Consider the following 22,448-nt stretch of genomic DNA (forward strand, 5'->3'; position numbering starts at 1 on the left):
GAGAGACCTAACAAACCAGTACATCTACAATTTTTTTTGCAGGGAGCGAGGAAAAGGATGTAGTGCTCTTAACATTCGTGTGCTCACACGTAAGCAATTCCATATTAATTCTACAACATACACAAAGAGTAGTGCAAGTACCTGGTGCAAATTTTGTCATCCCGCAAAATCTAACAGTGCCTGTTCTCTGTCCTACCACCAGTACTCTGTCTCCAACCTGAATTTCTCCTTCAACAAAAGGACTTTTCCTCGTAGCCGGAGAAGAGCTATACAACCCTGGTCAACAGAAGAACAACATCTGAAATTAGTGACTTTGTACTTCAAAACTGAAGTCTTCAATATGTACCTTTAACACATGGCGACACACCACAAAGTTTGCTTAAAGAATTGCTTTGCTCTAGCAGGAAAGCTACGGACTACAGCCTTTTTTCTGCTGTTGAAAGGCACAGCGACCAACTAGAAGAACACTTCTCCTCTTGAAGATGTTCTAAAAAACTTTTTAAACGTTGCCAAACTTAAGTTTACGGTTAAAAGACTTCCCAAGCATCTTTCCTGAACCATCTCAGACTCTGAAACAGCACAAGCGGTTCTACTTAAGTACTCGGTACAGCAGCGAACTCCCACCTGTGAAGATACACCTCAATGAAACACACCATACCAGCACGACCTTTAGATGAGGCAGAAGACCCACCAGTCACTGCCTTTTTATTGCTGCTAGCCGAGTTCCGCTTCTTGGAGGAACTCTGTTTGCCTTCCAAGGAGGTAGTAGAAGAGGAAGAGCTGCTGTACCCCGGAAAACCTAAAAGACACAAAAGGAAACAGCCCTTCAGAGCTCAGATTCAGAAAAGGACCAATTAAGCAGAAGGGAAAGCTTCTGTTAGGAAGGAAGTTGTCCGTTCTCCGTAGCGGGCAGAATTCAAAGTGAATAGCCAAAACAAGTTGTTGTTAAGCAACATCTGCACACACACCTGTCGGGAATGACATCGGTGCATCATCTAACCCTGCCTTGGAAATAAGGTGATGAGTGCTGGGACAGGTCCCCAAAAGCCCCTTCTCTCTCACTCTCTGAAGTTCTTCTAAACCGTCCCAAGCATATTCATTAAGATATGGGAGCCTTATTACTAAGGGAACATACCGCCACACTTTCAGCACCCAGCCTATTACAGATTTGATGAGAAATAGAAGGAAGGTGATACGATGCGAGTGAATTATTGTCTGGATTAGAGCCTACTATATTCCATTACATACTGTATTAATATTAAAATCCTTACTATAAAATAAGAATGGGAAATAAATCACTTTTATCTCCATTTGCAAACCCTGATGTCTAAACTGTCCGCCAAGACTTATGTTCAGCTTCCCTCCTTCCTTTTCAAGGCTCTCCCAGTTCTCCCCTCTCCTACTCCCTTCTGCCCAAAATGACACAGGGTACAGCAAGACACGTCTATGCCTCAGTTTCTCAATGTGAAAAATTAAGAGAATATTGCTTATTCAACTTTTCACAATTCTGAGAGGCTTAATTCATTACTTTTCTCAAAGCACTTTAATAGCAAACACAGGGTTAGCATGTTCAACAGAATTTAATCCCCCAGTCTGGCAAAACAGTAAAGAGCTGCAGAAAGGTCAAAGCAAAAGCTTAGGTATCTGGGGACAGAAATCTAGAGACTCCAAGATGCTGGCTGCAGCTACGCTACAAGGAAGAAAATGCAAATTACTACTAAATAAGCGGTGACTAAACAGGCAGACTCCGAGTCCAAGGTATATACATCCACACGCAATGGCGAACACATACTACAAGTCCCTATTCAGAAGTCAGTCCAGCGACGGATTCACCGCAGGTCAGAGCACCTACCTCTTCTACAGGAACACTACAAAAACTGCTGAAACCAAAGTGGTCGTTGAGATGCTTCACTTTGTGGGAACTCACGGGGCGGGAGAAGAAAGAGCAGAAGCTCCTATCATCCATTCCTCCTCCATCAGGCAAAACAACTCTTTGTTGTATCGCTCCTGACAGCGGAGTGTGTGACCTGGGCTACAAACCCACACAGCAGGGAGGTCTCGGGACTTCCTCAGCAATGTACTTCACCACATCATTTCTGTACCATTATAGGGGGGGTTCCCCTAATATAAAACCTAAATTACCACCGTTTTAACTCAAGATTTCTTACTTTCATTACACATGCAGCATGGGTTATACTCTTCCTTGTATTTGAAAGCTTCCTGTTCTAGCCCTTTAATCTTCTGTCTTTTTAATCACACAATCACAAATTCCAACAGTCTCTTCTCTTTGCTCAAGTTTTATACCTCTAGTTATTGTGGTGTCTTCTCTGAATTCTCTCCAGTTGATTCTCGTCTTTTTGAGATGCAGCGTCTAGAGCCAGGTGCAGTGTTTTAGCAGAGCCCTCGCCTGTGCCAAGCAAAGCACCCAGGTCACTTTGGGTACCTCACGGCTGACGCTGCTTTTTATACATTCCAGTACGAGCCCCCCTTTTGCAACAGCACGACACAGTGACTGTCCTTTACCTTGTAATACTCAATATCCCTGCACCGTTCTCTACAAACCATTAGAGGACGTATCGTTCCCAGGGGATATCTGTACAGTTGACCGTTTCATCCTTGCCACAGAACTCTATAGCTGTCCTTACTCCTCTCCATCCTCCCCCTCCCTCAAGACCTTTTTTCCAATTCGTCAAGGGTTTGGGGGGCCGGTGGGTGTTAAAAAACACAAAACAAAACCCAACAGACTCTGTACAAACTCCAAAAACCCCCAAGCTGAAATAGCCACCTTATTTGACAAAGAACCACTGACAGCTACTTTTTCAGTTGGATGCTGGATTTTCCTAATGGTTCAGCATCTGCTTTATGACAATATCATCTAAACCACTAAATCCTGAAATGAGGCTTCACTGCACATCACTGACATCCCGCAATGCCTTTCAAGTCCCAGTAATTGCAGATATCATACTGTATCCATCAAACCGAGACCCTGTACTGCCAATTCACTTCGTTGTGTGACCAGAACCTGAAGACCAAGCCATTAAGCGCCCTCCACGAATCAAATGTTGGAAATCTCCACCTACACAAGTTTTTTTAGCTCGCTTATGAAAAAGTATCATCTAAGACAGGGCTTAAATTTTTCACACTAGCCTCTTCACCAAGTCTCCTCCTCACAGCTATTCACTGATGGAGGATATAAAAAGATGCTTTTCTTCAAAGGCGGCATATTCAAATTCACACTTCAAATTATTGCAAAGACATACTGCTTTTACCAACACTTAAGAGTATGATTTTATAGACCAAACCTCAAAGACCACCTGATTTTTACAGTTTAAGACACCCCTGAAAGTCAGGTCCCTTTATGTTTAAACTTTCAGCAAACAAATTACTGATGCAGTAGAAGGCACTATCCAATTCTGAAACTAGGTAATTGCAAAGAATGATTCATATGTAAAAGGAACTTTTTAAAAAGCTTGAGTTTCAGTTTTCATATTTGTAGCATGTTATTGTGAGTCTTCCGTGATACAATGCCAAGCGCTGTTAGATGGGAACACTTTATTATACAGATACAGGAGTGAATAAAAATCCCAACAGAATACGTGCACAGTTCTTCATTAAAATCTAAGCAGTAACGATACAGGGCAAAAGGTCTCCCTCAGAAACCTAAGAAGGTAACTCTGCAGGTCCTCTGTAAGATTATTTACTGACACAGCTGCCAGCGTTAAGGGCTTGTCTATATTTTCTTGTCCATGTATTTGGAGAGAAGCTGTTCCCAGACCAACACAGAGCACCAGCACAACATCCACACCAAATTTCTGCTCCTAGTAAACAGCCTGCTTGGGACTTGGGTACAGACAGGCAAGACAACTTTTGTGTGTAGTGCAGACACAGGACTTCTACAAAGGTAAGACAGTAATGATACTTCCTCTGCCCTGCCCAACGTGTTTCTCAACATATTAAAAAATAAAAATTTAGTTACCGTCTTTCGCAGGTGCATTTTTGCCCCTGTTAGCAGTCATAAAGCTGGTTTCAGAAGCACTGTCTTTTTTTGCCACATTTAAGCCTATTAAAAAATACATACAGTTAGATGCATACATCCTAACAATGAACAACAATTTTACAGGAAAGTCTGGCACAAAACCAATTTGACAGATTTGCAGATTAGTGGATGCACAGATAAAATTGATAAAACCGTACAATTCCTTAGACTCCTGATCAATGGGTAAAACAAGACTGCAGAATTGTTTTGATGGATAAGCACAGATGTTAAACCCCTTAAAACAGCCCAAACTATCTTGCCAAACAATAAACAAGTTGCCTGCAAAATATTAACGTTTATATTGAAGGAGTTTTACTCAAATCCTTCAAACATCTACGTCTATCATATACACAACACTCACTTTTATAGTACTTAAGGTCAACTACTCACTAATAATAATTTCACAATTTCTTCACTAAAGATTACACGTAACAAGTTTTGAGATGTGAGACCAAACCTTCAATCAGTCTGCAAATAACCAAGTAGGCCAACACGATTTTTAAGATTCTAACTCTTAGAGCAACAATGTCGTGATATGCATATGAACCAGTACTGCCACATAAGTGATAATTTGTGAACAGTCATCTTGCATTTCTGACAGTTTCCTACCCTAACTCAATGAAGAACAAGCTTATTTATCTATGATTTATCCCCTCCTTGTCATGAAAGAAAAATCACATCTTTTTTATTTAACTACGTCTGTCGATTTAATTCGGCTACAGGGACTGAACTAGTTTGCAAATATACTGTATTTTCCCAAATTTTATCGTTCAGCCATTAAGGCACCAGATCAAAAAACTAGTGTTTGTAACTGGAAACACATGTCTCAATCTGATCCCAGTAATCCTTTTCCTAAAAATGTGAAAAAGAACTATTATCATCAATCTGATGGATTATTCAAATCCACAAGAAACACATAATCTCTACAGTATTATATTTCACTTTGCAGCTTATAACCATATCTACAAAAAGCACGTTAATTTTCCTTGCATCCTTACAGACCAGCGTAGTGCAGGGACGAAGTTTAAAGGAAAGAAACGTAATCTGGTGATGTGCGTGAACACTGCAAAACAAAGCCCTGCCTCTGCAGCTTTATCTTCTCACTCCAGCCAGAGAATCAGCCAGGCAAATTAATTCTAACGGAGCTTTTAACACAAGGAAATGGCACCTTCCAGATTACTGTTAGCGGATGTAAACTCTGCTGGGCGGATGATGCCTAACTCACTCTGACTTTCACCTAAATCAAAGTATCTAACGTTTAAAATTTCCAAAGACACAAATGCACCCTTGTGGCAGAAAAGGTGGTCTATGACTGCCTACTACGTCTGGAACACACTGCCTGCGACCAAGGGAACAGCCCTTTCCATTATAGTTTAATGAGTTACAAACAGTTCACCACAAACGGAATCAAACATTGAAAAATATTTAACAGAAAAAGTCAGCTTGCATCTGCTCCTCAGCAAGACTCCTAACAAACCAATTACTGTGAGCAGCTTTTTATGCAAGATGTCCATTCACAAACAGCTTAATTTAATGCGTTAACGCATAAGTGTGCTAATTGTATAAACACATAATTAAAGCAGACTTCCCCCTCGGTCTACATAGAGAAGAGTTACACAAGTCATCCCAAATACACCTCATCCGCCAGCCTGGCACATTGTTTCCATACCCTGCTTATTACTGGTAAAGTGTGTAGTGGTTTAGGGTGCTTGAAGAAATTTGAGGAGAACGTATGCATCTCTTCTACCCCTTAGAGCTGCGCTGCCTTACTATGAGTCACCTAAAAAGGGTTCAAAAGGCAAAAGAAATGCGCATGTAATGTATTTAATGACATCATAATGTTGCTGGCCAGACACGGGACCAGATGACGCAGGGTGGGCACTGTAGAAGAGTCATGGTTCCAATGTGTTTGGAGTACAGACAGACAGAAAAGATGCATCGCGCTCACTACACAGGAGGCAACTTAACACAGAAGGATTAAGAAATATGAGTAAATTACTAAGAAACTAAAACAGAGCCAGCGACTGAGCCTCTAACTCCAATCACTAGACTGAGGCCTTATTGCAAGGACATCCTTTCTCTTCTAATTTGCCTCTGGTTTTACTCAGATAACTTAATTAGCAGATAATATAAAAATCAGTTAAATAGTTCCTTGATAATTTTGCCAGAAAATAAATTAAATTTCTTCAGCTTCTATACATAAAAGTGTATATAGATTAGTTTCTACATTTTCATTGATCTCAGTGAGATGTTTCAAGTTATCCAAGAAGATCTTCGTAAATTGAATCACAATAAGTTTAGGCATTTAATTGATATCACAGTCAATCAGAAATTAATGACCGAAGAATAAATGTTGTGGTGAACTTTTTTATTTTTATAGACTATGTAAAGACTATAACCTGTCTTATAGTACCTCAGATCACTATAATCACTGAACAGCTACACAAAACATACTTCCAGTACCAGTTTACAGCCTAGTGAACTTCTAATCATGAGAATACATTGTTAATAAATTTCCTATCATCTTCTCATCCCAAGTGATGAACTAATTCCAAGCAAATATTTTAATACCAAATTTACAGGATTAGCACTAATTCTTGAAGACTAGTATCTCTCTATCCTGTCTCTACATACAAGAAAATACTCACCAGAATTCACTTTGGAAGTTACGTGTGTCACATCAATTTTCTTGGATTTGACCAAAGGTGAAGACCGCAAGGAAGAACTTCGTACAAAGCTTTTTCTGTGATCAGAAGCCTTGCTTATTTTAGAAAGTGGAGCAAAGATACCTGGAGAGAAAATTGTACATGCCAAAACAGAACCAGGGGTAATATTAATGTAACCAAACTTTCTGCCTACCATCTCTTACATCAATTTAGGGTTGTTTTTTTTCAGCCACGATAACAGCTTGCCGTGCTGTCAAAGAATTCGTAAGGTAGGAAGAACCAGCTCAAATGAACAGTGAAAGCAAAAGGCTTGTCAAGCAATTTGAACAGAGTAATTCAGGAAGTCACTAAAATCCATTGGTTACAATCTCCTTTTTGTTCTAACGGTAACAATCAGTCTCCACTCTTACAGAACACAAGACTTTGTGTATCATGAGTGTCCATGAAATATCGATTAAAATACCTCAAGCTGAAAGTTAGAAAACAACTACAAGTGTGACTATCTTAAAAAATTAAGACAAAGCAGATAAAGAAACAAGGCCATTATTGTTACAACACAAAACAGATAGTTTCAACAATATAGACAGAAAAACAGGGAAGACTGCCTCACAGTTTCAAGGAAATAAACTGAAATTGTGACTGGTTGGTTGTTTCAGTGGTTTTGCAAATAGTTGTAGTTAAAATACTAGGAACAGTTAAAAGAATAAAACAAACAAACAAAGCACTACGAAGAAAAGCAACAGAATTTTTCATATGTTATCCCAAAAGGTTTGTATCTTCCAAGACCTTTCTTAAAATTCTCATTTTTTTAAAAAAAAAAATCTAAGAAAAAAATTTAAGGTTATACCGCGTTTTGGTGCGCACTTGAAGTACTGGACTCTTCCGACACTTCCATTGTTCTTTCCTTCAGGTTCATCCAGTTCTATGCCAGCCCACTGGCCACTGGCAAATTCCGTTGTGCCACAAAATCTTAATGTACCAACCTGACGCAAAAAGCATCAACACAGAATGACTTTGTTAAGCAAGTACTGTTCATGAGAACGTAGCATCATTTATGGAGACAGCAAGTCATCTACAAGCTTCTGATCAGAACAAAGAAATACAAACGCAACCACCTCCCTCGACTACTGACGTTCCTACCTTTCAATGCCAGCAAATGCATTTTCCAAACCATTTTCGCCCTCGTGTGTCTATTTTGTATTAACCAAACGCAGTGGTTATTGACAGATCTCAGACAAGAATTAGACGTTAAGCACCACTGCACAATACAGCTCCAAGTCAGCAAGGTACAGGAGTATACATGGCTAACAAGAAGCTTTACTTCCAGTGTTTTCCACAACTGTACTTTCAGAATCATGGCTAGATATATTGCTGAACTGGAGATTCCATGGAAATACCAGATTAAAAAAAATAATAATCTATAAATATATCTCTGTGTGTATAAATTTATATATAATTATATATATATAATTATATGTATAATTTATATATATATATATATATAATCTCAGAGGTTCAAGGGTAAACCTCAGAGCCTACTTGATTTTTTCTTTGGAAAAGACTTCTAAGTCTTTTATTCCCTCCTTCTGATTAAACAAAACTTTAAAAGCCAGAAAATGTTTTAAACAGTTCGTGTTGTTTCAAAATATACTATACTATATACTCTGAACAGGTAAGTATATCAAGACTATCAAGACAGACCAGTCTGGCCGGTGGACCTCAGCCTCCACAAACATACTTTGTAAGCCCACACACGTCAACCAAAGAGGGGAGGAACCACTAACAGAGATGCATTTAACATGGATTTAAATTCATTTTAATATTTGATTTTTAAATTAGTTTTAGTAGAAAAAACACTTTGAGCAACTGGAAGATCAGTTTTCATTATCTCATGTGACCTTCATACTATTAGTTCATTTTTTGCTGTGACTTCACTGTCTAATCCAGCCCTCAGAGAGTACACAGAACGAAACCATTTTTTTCTTTATGATAAAACCTTCCAGCTACTCTTTCTTAAGAAGAAATAAACGTGACCCAGAGCCTGTTCTGCTTTTACTCTGAAGATCTCCTTTAAACTTGATTTTTATAAGCAGGTACATCACACTAACCTAGACGCAGACTTTTTAGCCACCAAGCCAGAGATCAAATTCAGCCAGAGAAAGCTTAGCCAAGCAGCCCAACAGATTCCTCTGCTCTCCAGGCACCAGCTGGAGGGCACTGGCTGAGCAGAGAGACCAGCAGGCATCTTAAACTGGAGGTGGAGATGGCAAAATTGAGGCTCCAGTTTCACACAAGCAAGGAGCAGAGGACACCTGACACATGAGAAACAGGGCAGGGACAGGAGAAAAGAGGTTTCTCCCAGCTACTACTTTCGCCGTGCTCCCATTTCGCTGAGCAGCCGTTCAGATAACCTGCATCTATCACCAGGAGCCGATGAAGCCAGCCGACCCCAGATCACATACACACAAACACCTGCTCACACCGCTTCCTACCCCGTGAGGCAGCTAGAATGATAGGTGCAGGAGGAATCGAGAGAGGAATCCATTTTCCCTCTGGCATCTACTGTGTTTGGCTTTCAGGCTTCATTAAAGCTGATCTATTAGGAGACTGCAGATGCAGGAAAGAGAACAGGAATCCATAAACATTGCTCATAAAAATGCTGCTGTTTCAGTGCCCTTGTCCCAGCTTCCACGTTCCCGAAAGGAGAACTGATCCAAAAGAAGGTGAAGAACTGGGCACCATTTTCACCATCCTGTTCTCACTTTTGCACCACCCTGCACACATTTATGAGTAGCACAGGGGAGGGGAAGGCAGGGCTGAGATCAGCTTCTCCAGTCACAAGAATGGAGAACGTGGTAGGAAGCCATGTGGGAGTAATGCAGAGCAGCTCCTTGCACACAAAGAAAGGAAGGGAGGAAAGCAAATGTGGAAAAGGAAGACCAAAAACCACAATCGCATTCCTCCTTCCCACCTGCCGTATGATGGCTTTGGCTTCCTAAAAAAAAAAAAAAAAAAAAAAAGACAGCTGGAAAGCCCTGCTAGCCTTTGGCAGCAGAAAACTAGCTTCCAGCAACTTCTTAAAAAACACTGTAACCGCATACTCAATTTAAAAAAACAAAAAAAAAAAAAGTCCAACTCGGGAAGCTTTATCCATATGCAGTAAGCACATTACAGTACAAACAGGTCTGTGGGCCTTACTTGAGGGAAAGAGGACTAATTTCTTCCCTGTCTTGCTAGAAAGCCCCCACTAACCTGCAGTTACATCATCTCCCCATGCTCTCACTGTGCAATGCCTTTCTGTAAAAGAAACTGCCATGAACTGCTTATTGTCTCTAAAGAATAAGCCGATTCCTGTATGTACTTCAGTTAAAATGCCTCCTGCGTAGCTAGCGATTCCCTTGCCTTTCCTGACCCAATTTCAAGAATACAAACAAAAATACAGCATGGAAGCTGCTTTGCACTTGTGGTGGAGTTCCCTTTAGAACTCTTCAGTTGTGACAATTACAAATCAGAAGTTATACTATAAAAACTATCAAGGTAAAGCTACTCAAACATAAAATTTTGCTCACAAATACCTTCAATATTTACCAGAAAAATACTTTAATCTTTAGAAGAGTTTTAGCACTCTTAAACTGTTCCAGAGCTCTTCCTATCAGAGCAAACAAAAGGTATGAATACTAACTGCAATATCAATGGTACATTTTTTAAATACATTTTTAAAAACCTGTCTAGCGAGGTACCTTTTTAAAAGCTGGCCCAGTATTGGCTACATTCTTATACTTCCACAGAACCACGTAACGACCCCATCAGCACAGCATTTCTTCAAAGATTTTAGCTGCATTGCACCAGTGAAATTGGGTTCCTACAGGCTAAGCAGAATTAAAGTTTGCTTTTACTGCCTTCGGGAGACTATCAGGGGTAATTCACAAACGCCTGCTCATAACTGGAAGCTGGGCAATTCACGAAGTAATCTGTAAGTTTTACCATCATTTTGATGTGACGCCAAAACTGTTAATAAAAGCTCAGCCATGCTGATCACAGAATCATAGAACCACTTAGGTTGGAAGTACTATAGGAGCCTTAAAAAATTGTTTACAGATACAAAACGCGGACCATGCCTGTCTAAGCAGCCTTCCACACACAGCAGTGACCTCCTTTAACACGTAACTGTTCAGCTTACTACTTTCTGTAAGCAGATCCTCACTCCCATCCTGAGCTCACACCTTCCAGTTTCAGGCCCTCAAACTTGAGGTATGTCTCCAAAGGGGTAAACTAATCAACTGTCCAGAAATTAAGAGGGCAGTATCGAGTTGCTCATCGTACCTTCTGTCCTGCAATAACAACACGATCTCCCAGCTTCAAGCCAAGCGATAAAAGCATGGCCTTGCCTGTGACATGATCACAGTTTGGAATCGTGGCTTTTGAGATGTCACACGAGAGAGGCACTGCATCCAGCAGTATCTGCTTGATTTCTTTTGCACTGGCTGCTGCATCTGCCATTTCCAGTGGCATATCTACTGGATCAGGAACCACATCTGCTGGGATCTGCCCTTTGTCATTCTGTAGAAACGTAACATAGCACAGGATTTAATGTTGTGACAAGATAAAACTGGTCAGACAAAACCATAGAAGTTTATGATGCTTTTAATCCTCTTCATTAGATATTCTTCCTAGCATATGAACAACTATAAAAAACATCCGCATTTTCAAATCAGGGTGCCAAAACATCCTTGGATCTATAAACTCGTATTTACAGCCTCTTATTTTCAGAAGTGCCAAGTTACCAACATTTTTCATCTTAAAAACATTCTTGGTACTCAGAACACATGAAGAAAGCCACCTGTGTGTATATATATATCTGTGTGCCTGAACACAGATTTAGGAAAATAAGCAAGAATCACGGTCTGTAACGCCAATACTCTAAAGCTAACACCTCCCAAAGAATTTATCTTTACCCACTGTATAGTTTACTCCTTGGTGAGACTTATTCCAAATGTAAGACAGAATTCAACAAATATACGTTGCGTGTACAGAATACACAAAGCTGATGTCTCACATAAATATTTGAGTAAATCTGCTCAGGTTTGTTTAGGTACAGGCTATTCCATGAGAGATGACCTAAGGACAGAGTCCTTTCCAAACACCTCCCATTCCCAGAGCAGTGACTGTCACTGCCTGCATGTCCCATGTGACACCCACCTTAGGCCAGAGCTGTCCCAGTACCAGCTCACCTGGAGGTAAACCCTAACTCCAGCCCAGCTGGCCAGACAGCGAGGACAGCCCTGGCCTCTCAGGCTGCTACAATGGCAAGTTCTACCTACGCTTCCTTCAGCAAAGCCATCAGCATGGATCTTCGCCTACCTGCCCGTTTTCACACGGCCTGTGGAAACAATTATCTCAGCCTTCCAAAGCGGCCTCAGCTGAGCCCCTGAACTCAGAAATTACCAGAAGCTCCAAGAGGGAATGACACAAAGCAAGACTAGATTTGCTTTATTTCCTTAAAAAACAGAATAAAAGCTCAGCCTTCCCTCAGGCCCCTATAAATCTCCCTGCTCAACCCTGGAAAACTATAATCCTCACTACTCAGCATTTACACTCTGCTGCCCTCATATAAGCAAACTCTACATGCTGTCTCTGGGCAGAACTTTATTGTGGGATTGAAGAATTAAACACCTACCATTCCTTAAAAATCTACAGACCAAGAAGGAGACCAAGACGAAATACAGCATTTTTAAAGAGATCTAGCTGAAGTATCGTGAAGAACCGTATGAACAATGACGTTCCAGAAGACTTCACACCCTAAGTGATACACAAAATAATGACTTCTGAGTACCCTTAAAACAATTATAATTTCTGATTTTAAAAAAACACCTGAATTTGAAAATGGAGAATTGAGATACTGCCTATGCTAAAAAAAAAAGAAAAAAAAACAAAGGCACAAACACAACAACAGCCGCCCACAAAAACCAACAAGAGCCAATCAAAACCCAAGGTTTGTGGCTAGGCACATAGAGCGGCACCTCACACTGTAACTCAGGCCTATTTATTTGGTTAGTAAGCACAGCAGTTAATGCTTCTTCGTTACCGGTTACTTATGTTAAGACTAAGTTTACTGCTAAGCAATGCACTGCATTTCTGGAGGGCACAGATTGCACTCCTGTATTTCTGAAAAGATCCACCACCGCCAGAACAACTGTTGCAAGACACAAAGGAGTATTAACCAGTGAAAGTTCAAGCAACAAACAGAACATCATCTTGAAAGCTATTTGAACTAACGAGCTAGGCTGTGACGCAAAAATACAAACTGAGACACACAACTATGACAAAGCATACAGAATCGTCCACTAGGAGTTGCAATTTAACTGAGCTACTATCACTCCAGGTAACACATTTTCAGCCAAAATCTTGGACAGACTGTTCAGTTTTTCCAGGTACTTTTTTCACTTGTTGGTGATTCTACAGCCTAACACCTTACCCTAAAGGCAGGATTCGCTCCATGTTCCAGTAAACACTTGACAGCTCCTGTACACAGGTTAAATGCAGCAATGTGCAAAGCTGTTCCAAAATCAAAATCACTACAGGTGGCATCCACATCTGCAATTAAATATCACATGTGAGGTATGCAAGTCTGTTATGTAAACAATTCACCCTACAGGTTCCTTGAGAGAACTTTCAATTCTACGGGTTTTGTTAACATTTATATAAAGACACCATTATTTATGTACTAAATGCATATGAGAAGTAATTCTACATAGAATATCAACCTTTTCTGCATCTGTTTATTCATACCACGAACAGACCTGGAAGATGAGCATTTACTTTCATTCCTTTTATAATACCGATGACTTCACTGCAAAATTCTTGCTATTGAGGATGCCAAATCTGCTGTGCTAAGATTAACAAGCTAGTAACTTTAGGTTTGCATGTAAATTGATGTTTCTGAAACATTTCTATTTTATTGCTTCTAGGTGTCAAATGTTGAAATGAGATGCGTCTGCAACCAGTTATTTTCCTTTGTGACCAGGCAGTGGGGCAAGGGAGAACTGATTATACCTCTACTTTACATCAATTTAATTACGAATAGCCAAGCACAAACTAAGAGCTAGTGATTTTTATCATTTTTTAGTTTTCAAAGAATTGCACTCTGAAGGCTCTTGCACTGATACTTTGGAAAATGGAGCACTGCATTTGACCAGAAGAGATTTAGCATAATATGTATTTCCATCAGTTGTTCCAAATATATCTTTCAATCTGCTATGAAGTTATCACTGCTCTAGAACACTGGAGTTTTAATGTCTGTTTAGTCTTTGGCTCCTCTCCTAAATATGCAAAAGAGATGTTAGTTTGATTCAATTATGTGTATGACTGTTAATTAAAAGTACCAGCTGATTTAAGACACAAACCAAAAGCCAACAAAGTACTACCAATAATGTTGCAATTTGAAATACTGGGAAGGAACATAAAACTTCCCACCTCAGAGCTGTACAGCCTCCTAGTATTCTGCAGTATCAGCTTCCGTCCCAAAATCCACTAGCCCTTCTCACAATGTGATAAACTATGTAAGGGTGTCGATACAGTTGGGATGTACTTTGTTATACTAAATATTTTAGGGGCAAATACAACATCAACATATATAGAAGATATATAAATATATCTGTCTGTAGAGATATTTCAACTTTATAAAGACAACAAATTTGGGATCAAATTTAACAGGTTTACAATTGCATTAATATGAATACAAACTTAGCTATTTTAAATTCCATTGGCACACACATGTAAGACATGATGAAATCATAACAACAGCTACGCATACAGATGTACCTTTCATATACCAAATGTCAAAGGACCGTTACCAGTTTAAAAGTGAGTAGAAGCTGTGTAGTTGTACACAGCCCTTGAAACTTCCGTGTCCAATACGGTAACAAGGCTATCAAGTATTTTTCTGCAAATTGGTTCTCCTGTGTGTGCAGAATACTGATCAGTAACGTCAGCTACTCAGTCAGCAACAGGTGCACCTATTACTATTTTAAAAAGTAAATGACACATACTTTTTAATATTTTTTTTTTCATTAGACTAGTGTGACTTCCTCAGGCTTGCAAGCTTCATGCTTGGAGTTTTTAAACACTTTTTTTAAAACACTTTTCTTACATTTTTGCTCTAAAGTTGGCATAGTAAGGGTGACAAAAAGGAACACATACTTCACACACCTAGTCACCCAGCAACTACCCCCAAACTATCCAGGGGAAATAAATATGCAGCAATGGTCTGTCATTAGCAATCTATGTGGATTACAGTCATTGTCTAATGGCACCACACAACATTGCTAACTCTTGAGCCTTTAACAACTTTTATATTTAAAACCTCTAAAAGTCCAAGATCAAACTAGCTCTCTGTTGTAACAACTGATGAGCAAACCTGTACAAAGAATTTAACTGCAGAGCATTGTAAAGGAAATAGTTCCGCAGCAGATCAGAAGGAAACATCTGCGGTACTAGCTGTTTCACAGTGGGTGTCTCAGACTCAGTATACCATGGTCTTGAAATTTTTTTCTCCAGTTCAGTATGGAACCCTCCAAAGCACAGTTGTCTCCTACGCACATCCTCCCTTCTCTGCAAACTGCCTGATGAAGTATGGCACTAAGATCATTCTTGATATTTATCTAGACCATCCGTTGCTTTCAAGTCACAGGGCAGATCATTTTATACATTTTCTGAGATTAAAAAAAAAACCTCATCTGCTTATCCAAGAGTTGCCAACTGCCAAGGCATTTAACCAGTGGTTTTCTCGGAAACCTGAGCAAATTCCTACCCCTTCTGTAGGCATTGCACAGAAGATGAGAGCACCAAACACAAACGAGGTCTGAGAGCAGACCTATCTGCTGATGCGAATTATGGAGACCAGACTACTGAAATGTGGCACAGACTTAACTGCTGTGCAGTCTTATTTTGTCTTTTGTTACTAGTCTACACTTGTTACCTCTTCAGCATGTCATACCAGTAACAGCGCTGCTTAACAATTACTTCCGTGATGATTCAGGATGTGGTAAGCAAGCCTTGAGTACTCCAAAAACCTATCAGCTTCTCAAAATTTTAAGACAGAGTCTTTAGCTACAACTAGCTAAAAAAGGACATTAATCATTTTAGAAAATGGCATAATCAGAAGGATATTCAGTAGAGCAAATTAACATTTGTACAATTTTAGTATTAAAATTGCTTACTGGTTTTGATATCCTGACCAAATTAGGAACAAATGATTCTGGTTCAGAACCATTTCTGTATTTCATTTGCATTAGTATAAATAGGGCTCAAATTATCAGTCCTTCACATGATCATTCCGAAGGGTATTATCTATCTATGCTAAACACTACAGTCAAACTCCTCCTCACACATAACCTTCTAGATAGCCAAGAAGTGGGAAAAATGAGTGTGTCAAAGTTGCTTCAGTCACTATTTTGCCACAGGCTGTTGCCAAATCCCCACTTCTCCTTTATCCTTCTCCCAGCATTTCAAACATACTTCTCAATGTTTAAGGAATCTTAAAAAAACTAAGAATTTACCAGAACAGTTACATCGTTGGCTTTCTACACACATTCTCTTAGTCCTTAACAAGTTAGAATTAACCTGTTTACTTTCCATTCTATTAGACACTTCACCACCCTATACAAAGCTCAAGTTCAAAAACCAGCAGTGGACTCACTGCAGTAAACGAAAAAAATTAGGTTAAGAGAAAACTGAACCAATGAGGCTGGCTAAAAAAAATAAAATAAGAAATTAGAAATTACTTATTTATGACAGATGAACAAAGCCCACACTTGAAGACAACTACACACCAGCTTAGGGTCAACAGTAACAAAACGCGGACAACTACATGAAACAAAAGTAAGATGCCTACCTTTTGGCTTTGCATTCTTCAAAATAACACTAATAAGTTCTGGAACATCAAAGTAGGCAGCATAATGCAAGGCATTCATATTTGTCCAGCGGCTGCGTAAACTGCTATCAGCACCCAAATCAATCAGCTGCGTCGCAAATTTTACAGCTGTTTCAACATCACCTGCAAGGGAAATTGTGTGAAGTATGCATTGGAGGTATATTTGACCTCTAAAGACATGCACATGCTTATGCGTAACAACACATAATGTACGTTAAACCCCTAAAGCTTACAGCAGAACAGTTACTATGCCTTTTTTTTTTTTTACAATTAGGATGCAGAAATCTTTGCCTTTTATTATAAAGGGCTGACATCTCTATATATTTAAAAACACTACCTGTTTATTTCTAATGTAAATAACATGTACCCATCAAACCCAGGGATTTTTAGTATCTGATAGAAGAAAAAAATAGGGCTGTTAAAACCAGAGTTAAATATACTCTTACTGCCAGTACTTACAATCGTAACAATGCAAACAAAGATTATTGTTTTCTTCTGACAAAATTAGGGTGAAAGAAAAGGCAAATACCAGCCAGTCACCTAAACATTCTGGTTTCACTGATAGAAGAAAACTGTCGATAGCTTACAGTTCCTACCTCAGTCCAAAACTACCTTTGCTAATTTAAACATATGTTTAAGCTGGTATTACTGTTTGCAGTTACCTATACCACTAACTCAACTTACTCCCAACTGCCACAGCCATAACACTGCACTACAGCACTCTATCTTCCTTTCTGATGGCTACTGGAAGAGCCAAAAAATAAAAAAAAAAATTAAAAAATGTACTGCAAGGAAAAATTCTGTAATAGTCAGTGGGATTAGCCTTTGTGAATTAATTGGGGTTTACATCTATAACGGCGTTTCTTTACTCACCAATACCATGAGCCCCTGATTTGCAAGTGTAATGCAAGAGAGTCATATCAGTCAGTCCATCTCTGTCATTCACATTGCAGCCCCTTTTAATGATCTGACAGATAAGTGGAAAACAAGCACATTTTAGCTTTGGCATACCTCTGACATCTGTATTATTTAGTAAGTTATTTCAGATATATTGATTCCTGAATTCATTTCAAGGGCTAATAAAAAAGAAAACTGTCAGAACAGACTGTAACTGCAGAACTGAGCAACATGCATAAATGTAATAAACAGTGTTACATTAGTATCACTAACCTTCATTGTTTACAGAATTTAAAGCTTTTTTATATTATTCTTCTGAGATACATTTCACATGCTGGGAAGTTAACTGCTTAACTGAACAATAGGCAAATGACATGCTCTATGAAGTCTCTCTCCTTGTTCTCCGATCTCTCGGCCATCGCTCCCTCCCAGAAAAAAAAGCCCCCAGTTACATTACGGTAGGAAGAATCTTTGCTATACTTCCCTACCTGTCTAGAAAAGCCTGTAATCAAGAAAAATAAGCAAGTAGGATGGAATTACTAGAAACAAGGTGTCTTCTGAATGCAGCCTATTGCAGGCTGCAAAGACATTTCAGTTCCTCACTTATTTTGTGCCTTGGAAACATTGCCCTTGAGGTCAGGCTTCACCCAAACTTCGTATTATTGGAGTTTATGATTACTGCTAAGCAGGAAACAGAAACACCAAGGTCAGGGGTCTCCCAACAACTGCTTTCAGAGGAAACCTTCTTTCTACCATCTATCCAAATAGACTGAATTTTTATCTGTTATCTTTCTCTTTCCAAATGAGAGCAGACAACATGTGGAATACAAGGCACTGATCAGTAACTACTTGTTAAAAGGCAGAACCTGTATCTGCAGGCTTGATTTGTTCTGCTTCTGAATGAACAATTTTTATTCGTTGTCAGCATCGTATTTCTTTAACACTGAAAGCATTCAAGGACCTTCATTTACGCCTCACCTCATTCCCAATAACATCAATATTCTGCTGCACCTGTGGAACCCACTGCCTTAAGATAGCAAACAATTCAGAAACTGACGTTTTAGGGTTGAAAAGTATTTCTTGGCATGCTGCATCATTGGGATCAAAGAAGGAAAACTCTGTAAAAAAAAAAAGCAATCATTAGGTAAACTGTGAGTTTTAACACGCATCCAGTTGTTCAAAGTGAGAGGCAAAGAACAGCAGAGCGAGTCACTTCACAGCTAATCACACTGGAAAATCAGAATGTTGAACTAATTTAGAAAATTTTCTTTAATACCTGTTCTGTTTTTCCTTTAATACTAAGGTCTTGCTTATACTTTTGAGCAAGCTGTGAAGCAGCAACCAATACAAGTACTGCAAGACTGATTTTAAGTTTAGGCAAGGACTAGCAGAGATGTGCAGTGATTATGCCAATAAGGGTTTAACTCTTGCTTCAAGCTAACCGAAGACTGCTGATTCTAAGCTGTTTCCAAGCACCAACAAGCCTCTCAAGCTCTGCGATTAAATGCATACACGATTTCTCCATATGCTACAAAACATGTCTCTTCCTCCTTCTTCCATCAGAATTTACAGAAAATATACCAAAATACAAACACAGTCACAAACCTGGCAGGCATTCCATGTCCTCCATTATTTTCAGATATTTCATGAATGTATAAACCCAGCTGGTGGCAGCTGCAGGTAACAAACATCTTTAAAATTAAGCCACCACACCAAGATCAGGAAAAAGAAGAAAGGAAGGAAAAAAAAAACCCCAAACCCAAAAAACTCCATAGTTTTAAGATTTTAAGCCTCATGTTGCTTCAAGCAACCCAAAGTAGAGGTGGAAAAACCACCTTATTATTAAAGCATGATACTTCATCTTACTTACAGGTATATGTGTGTGCATGTATATACACATACTGTATTTTACATTTGAGGAATTTCTTCCAACTCTAGAAAATTACATGAAAGAATCCAGATAGCAATGGCTAATAGCAGAGGGAATGGAAGCAGAACCTACTGCCATCAGCAAATGACTGAACCATGGAAAACACTGAACTTTTACCCTCAGTGCAGCTATCGGGGAATTGCCTTTTTAAAAGTTCTCAAATAAATGTACAATGTCAGCTTGCATCAATCACAGATACAAAGCTCTCAGAACAGACATACAGGTTAAGCAAAATAGAGCATCAGCCATCTGGGCGTATGACACGGTATAAACTACCATCACCTTTCCTCAAAAACAGCAGACTGCTTAACAGACAAAAGCCCACATGGAGCTTGCTTCCCGGCTACCTCCATTGCCTTGATTCAACAAGAACAGAGAGGAGAACAACTGCGCTGATACTTGACATGAATTTTTATTTGCACCTAGTATATCAAAAAAAGCAAACCCAAAAAAACCAAAGCATGCGTCTCATCTAGGCCCATGCAGCGACACAAATCTACTGATTTATCTACTAGCAGTTAACTTCTGCATAAAGCAGCTGATCTATTGCTGAAAGCTATCAAGGAAACAGACGACTAGCTAACAAGATTAATGGTCTGGTGCAACACGCATGATTCTTACTCTAGCAGGAAGATTCCTAGCTATGAACCTGAACCAAATGATAGATCAGAAATCAACTCCAAGAGCTGATCAGCACGCTAGCGTAAAACCCCAAGAATATATGAAGTACTAATAACAACCACCGTAAGTGCTTAACAGGGGATCACAGTACTTGCACACCAATAAAATGTTACAGAAAAATTGTTGAAACAAAAAGTTCCTGGAAGGGATGACAATGGCATCTAGATACCTCAAAACATTACTTTCTCCACCTCTGTCTTTCCCATGCACCGATTACGGTGCTCGGCTCCGTTAAAGTGCATTTATTTTTGCTTATGTAACGACCCAGAATCTTTGTTGGGGCTTAACCTTCTTTACTCAGATTCAGTAATATTACCATTACACAGGTGACAGCAACCCATAACATGATTTTTTTTTATTCAATGAGTAGGCACAGACCAAGTAGGACAGACAGGAGTGATATCACAGTGTTATTAGAAGAGATCAGGACCCAACCATGTTTGAAGAAGGACAAATGCAAGGCAGAATGGAATAAATTATGGCAGCACTTTAGAGTGGAATAGGATGGACAAGTATTGAGAACAGGACTAAAGGATGTAAAGACACATGTTCATGTGGAACTCTTAAATTTCCAGCTGTGCTAACTCATCAAATGGGTCTCAAGACTGCCGAGCCTCTCAAAGACAGGACATGTACCGTAATCAACTGTATTCAGGAAAAATATATGTAATCAGTGCATGGGAGAAACAGAGGGCAAGGCAGTAATTTTTAAGAGATATAGATGCTATTAACGTGTTCTGCAATATTCAAAGGCATTATAATTGTACCTATCTATGAAGATACTTACCTACAGTGACAGTTTAAAATATTACATACCCTGTTTAAAATATTGCTATAATTTGTACACGTGAAGACAATTCAACATGATTTCAAAAGCTGATCACCGACACTTGCTATAATTTTCTAACACTCGTTTGACAGTCCTTACTACAACAAACATCCACACTTCCAACTGGAATATCCCCCTATAGTCTATTTCGTACATACTGAAAGCATGAGAAAAAGCCTAACTCTACTGGTTTTAAATGTGATGTAGATGCTTAACTACATTCCAATACTGCAATTTTACATCTTAACACAAAACCCTGTTCTACATTGAGATGTAAAAATCCTAAAGACACCTGATCACACACACAGAGAAGAAACAAGAAGGAAAAAAAAATCATAGCTGTTGATAGCTTTTCTTAAAATTTATTACTCAAATTTATTCTCTGCTGATCACAAATTCATTTCTGTTAAAAGTACATACCACAGTCTGAAGGCATTGGTGCTGCAGCAACAGAAAAAGTAACAGATGTTTCAGAGTTTGGGAGCAAGAACCGTTCCCTTTCAATGAGGGACTCTCCTCCTAAGGAAGATTCTGGGAGATCCTCTATGGTCATCTTCTAGAAAGCCACTTTAGGAAGGAAAAAAAAAAAAAAAAAACCAAAACCTTCAGTAGAAATACTCGGCGTTAATTCTATCGTAGTAAGGTGCAATGAGACTAAAAACTTCCCTTTTTGCAAACCTAAACTATTACTACCACCATTACATTATTACAAACTAATAAAGTTAATTAGTAAAAGCTAGTAGGGTATGGCATCAAGGACAGCCAACTTCTAGTTTTGACTTTGGCACTGAACTTACACGTTGTTAATGAGAACCACAGTAATTCTCCCCAGTTTTCCACTTGAGTAGTAACGAAAATAATGCTAAAATTACCAACTACACAGTGGTGATGAATGGATTAGTGTGTTTTACAGCTTTATGAAAATGCAAAGCACCAAGTACCTGCCCTCATACTCTGCATGCATACTCCTTTCCTTCATCACAAGCAAGAACGTGCTACCAGCTGGCGCCTTCTCCTCTTTTAAAATTCCCAGCACTTTAATCCTCCCACACAAAGCTGCAGCCAACTCATTACCGAGTGATTCACTCCTGGACTCATGATTCCGGATCAGCTCCTTTCCCAGCTTCCCCCCTCTATGTTTTAAAATAGCATACGTACCACAGTGTTGTCACCTCCACCCTGGTGTTGTTTCCAGTCAACTTTTCAGGCCTTAGAGCAACCTAGGAGAGAGAAGAAAGACTAAATGGCTGTACAGAGTTAAGGCGACACTTTCAAACAACCAGGCCAAGCTACCTTCTAGCTACAGTTCACATGCTAAGATCAATGGAGAACTGGCTGCCACTTGTAAAGACATCTACTGGGGTAAACTCAGTAACAAAATAATGAAAATCATTACTCTTAATTGAAACTGGCATTATTGCACTGTTGGAGACTACATCTCACAGCTGAACAAATGCAATTCTGCATCTTGAATTTGC

The 22,448-nt window shown here is 39.3% G+C and overlaps 1 protein-coding gene across 10 annotated transcripts in view; it reads right to left on the reverse strand.

The window, feature by feature from the left end:
- CLIP4 (CAP-Gly domain containing linker protein family member 4) overlaps nt 1-22,448 on the reverse strand; it is a 39,292-nt gene that overhangs the window by 12,970 nt on the left and 3,874 nt on the right. For 7 of the 10 annotated variants that reach the window (XM_027793903.2, XM_027793905.2, XM_027793909.2 and 4 more), the window contains 12 exons: nt 22,129-22,190; nt 21,391-21,537; nt 18,509-18,648; nt 17,507-17,600; nt 16,595-16,756; nt 13,178-13,296; nt 11,026-11,262; nt 7,550-7,685; nt 6,685-6,825; nt 3,977-4,060; nt 659-799; nt 142-276 (listed from right to left, as the gene is read on the reverse strand). In XM_027793903.2, coding sequence (XP_027649704.1) covers nt 142-276; nt 659-799; nt 3,977-4,060; nt 6,685-6,825; nt 7,550-7,685; nt 11,026-11,262; nt 13,178-13,296; nt 16,595-16,756; nt 17,507-17,600; nt 18,509-18,648; nt 21,391-21,523 — 1,522 coding nt within the window. In that variant the 5' untranslated portion in view covers nt 21,524-21,537; nt 22,129-22,190. The remainder of the gene's footprint in view (nt 1-141; nt 277-658; nt 800-3,976; nt 4,061-6,684; nt 6,826-7,549; nt 7,686-11,025; nt 11,263-13,177; nt 13,297-16,594; nt 16,757-17,506; nt 17,601-18,508; nt 18,649-21,390; nt 21,538-22,128; nt 22,191-22,448) is intronic. The other 3 variants (XM_055816245.1, XM_055816246.1, XM_055816247.1) reach the window with 3 other exon arrangements.

Source organism: Falco peregrinus, chromosome 11 (assembly GCF_023634155.1).
Source record: "Falco peregrinus isolate bFalPer1 chromosome 11, bFalPer1.pri, whole genome shotgun sequence".
In the NCBI taxonomy this organism is placed as follows: Eukaryota; Metazoa; Chordata; class Aves; order Falconiformes; family Falconidae; genus Falco; species Falco peregrinus.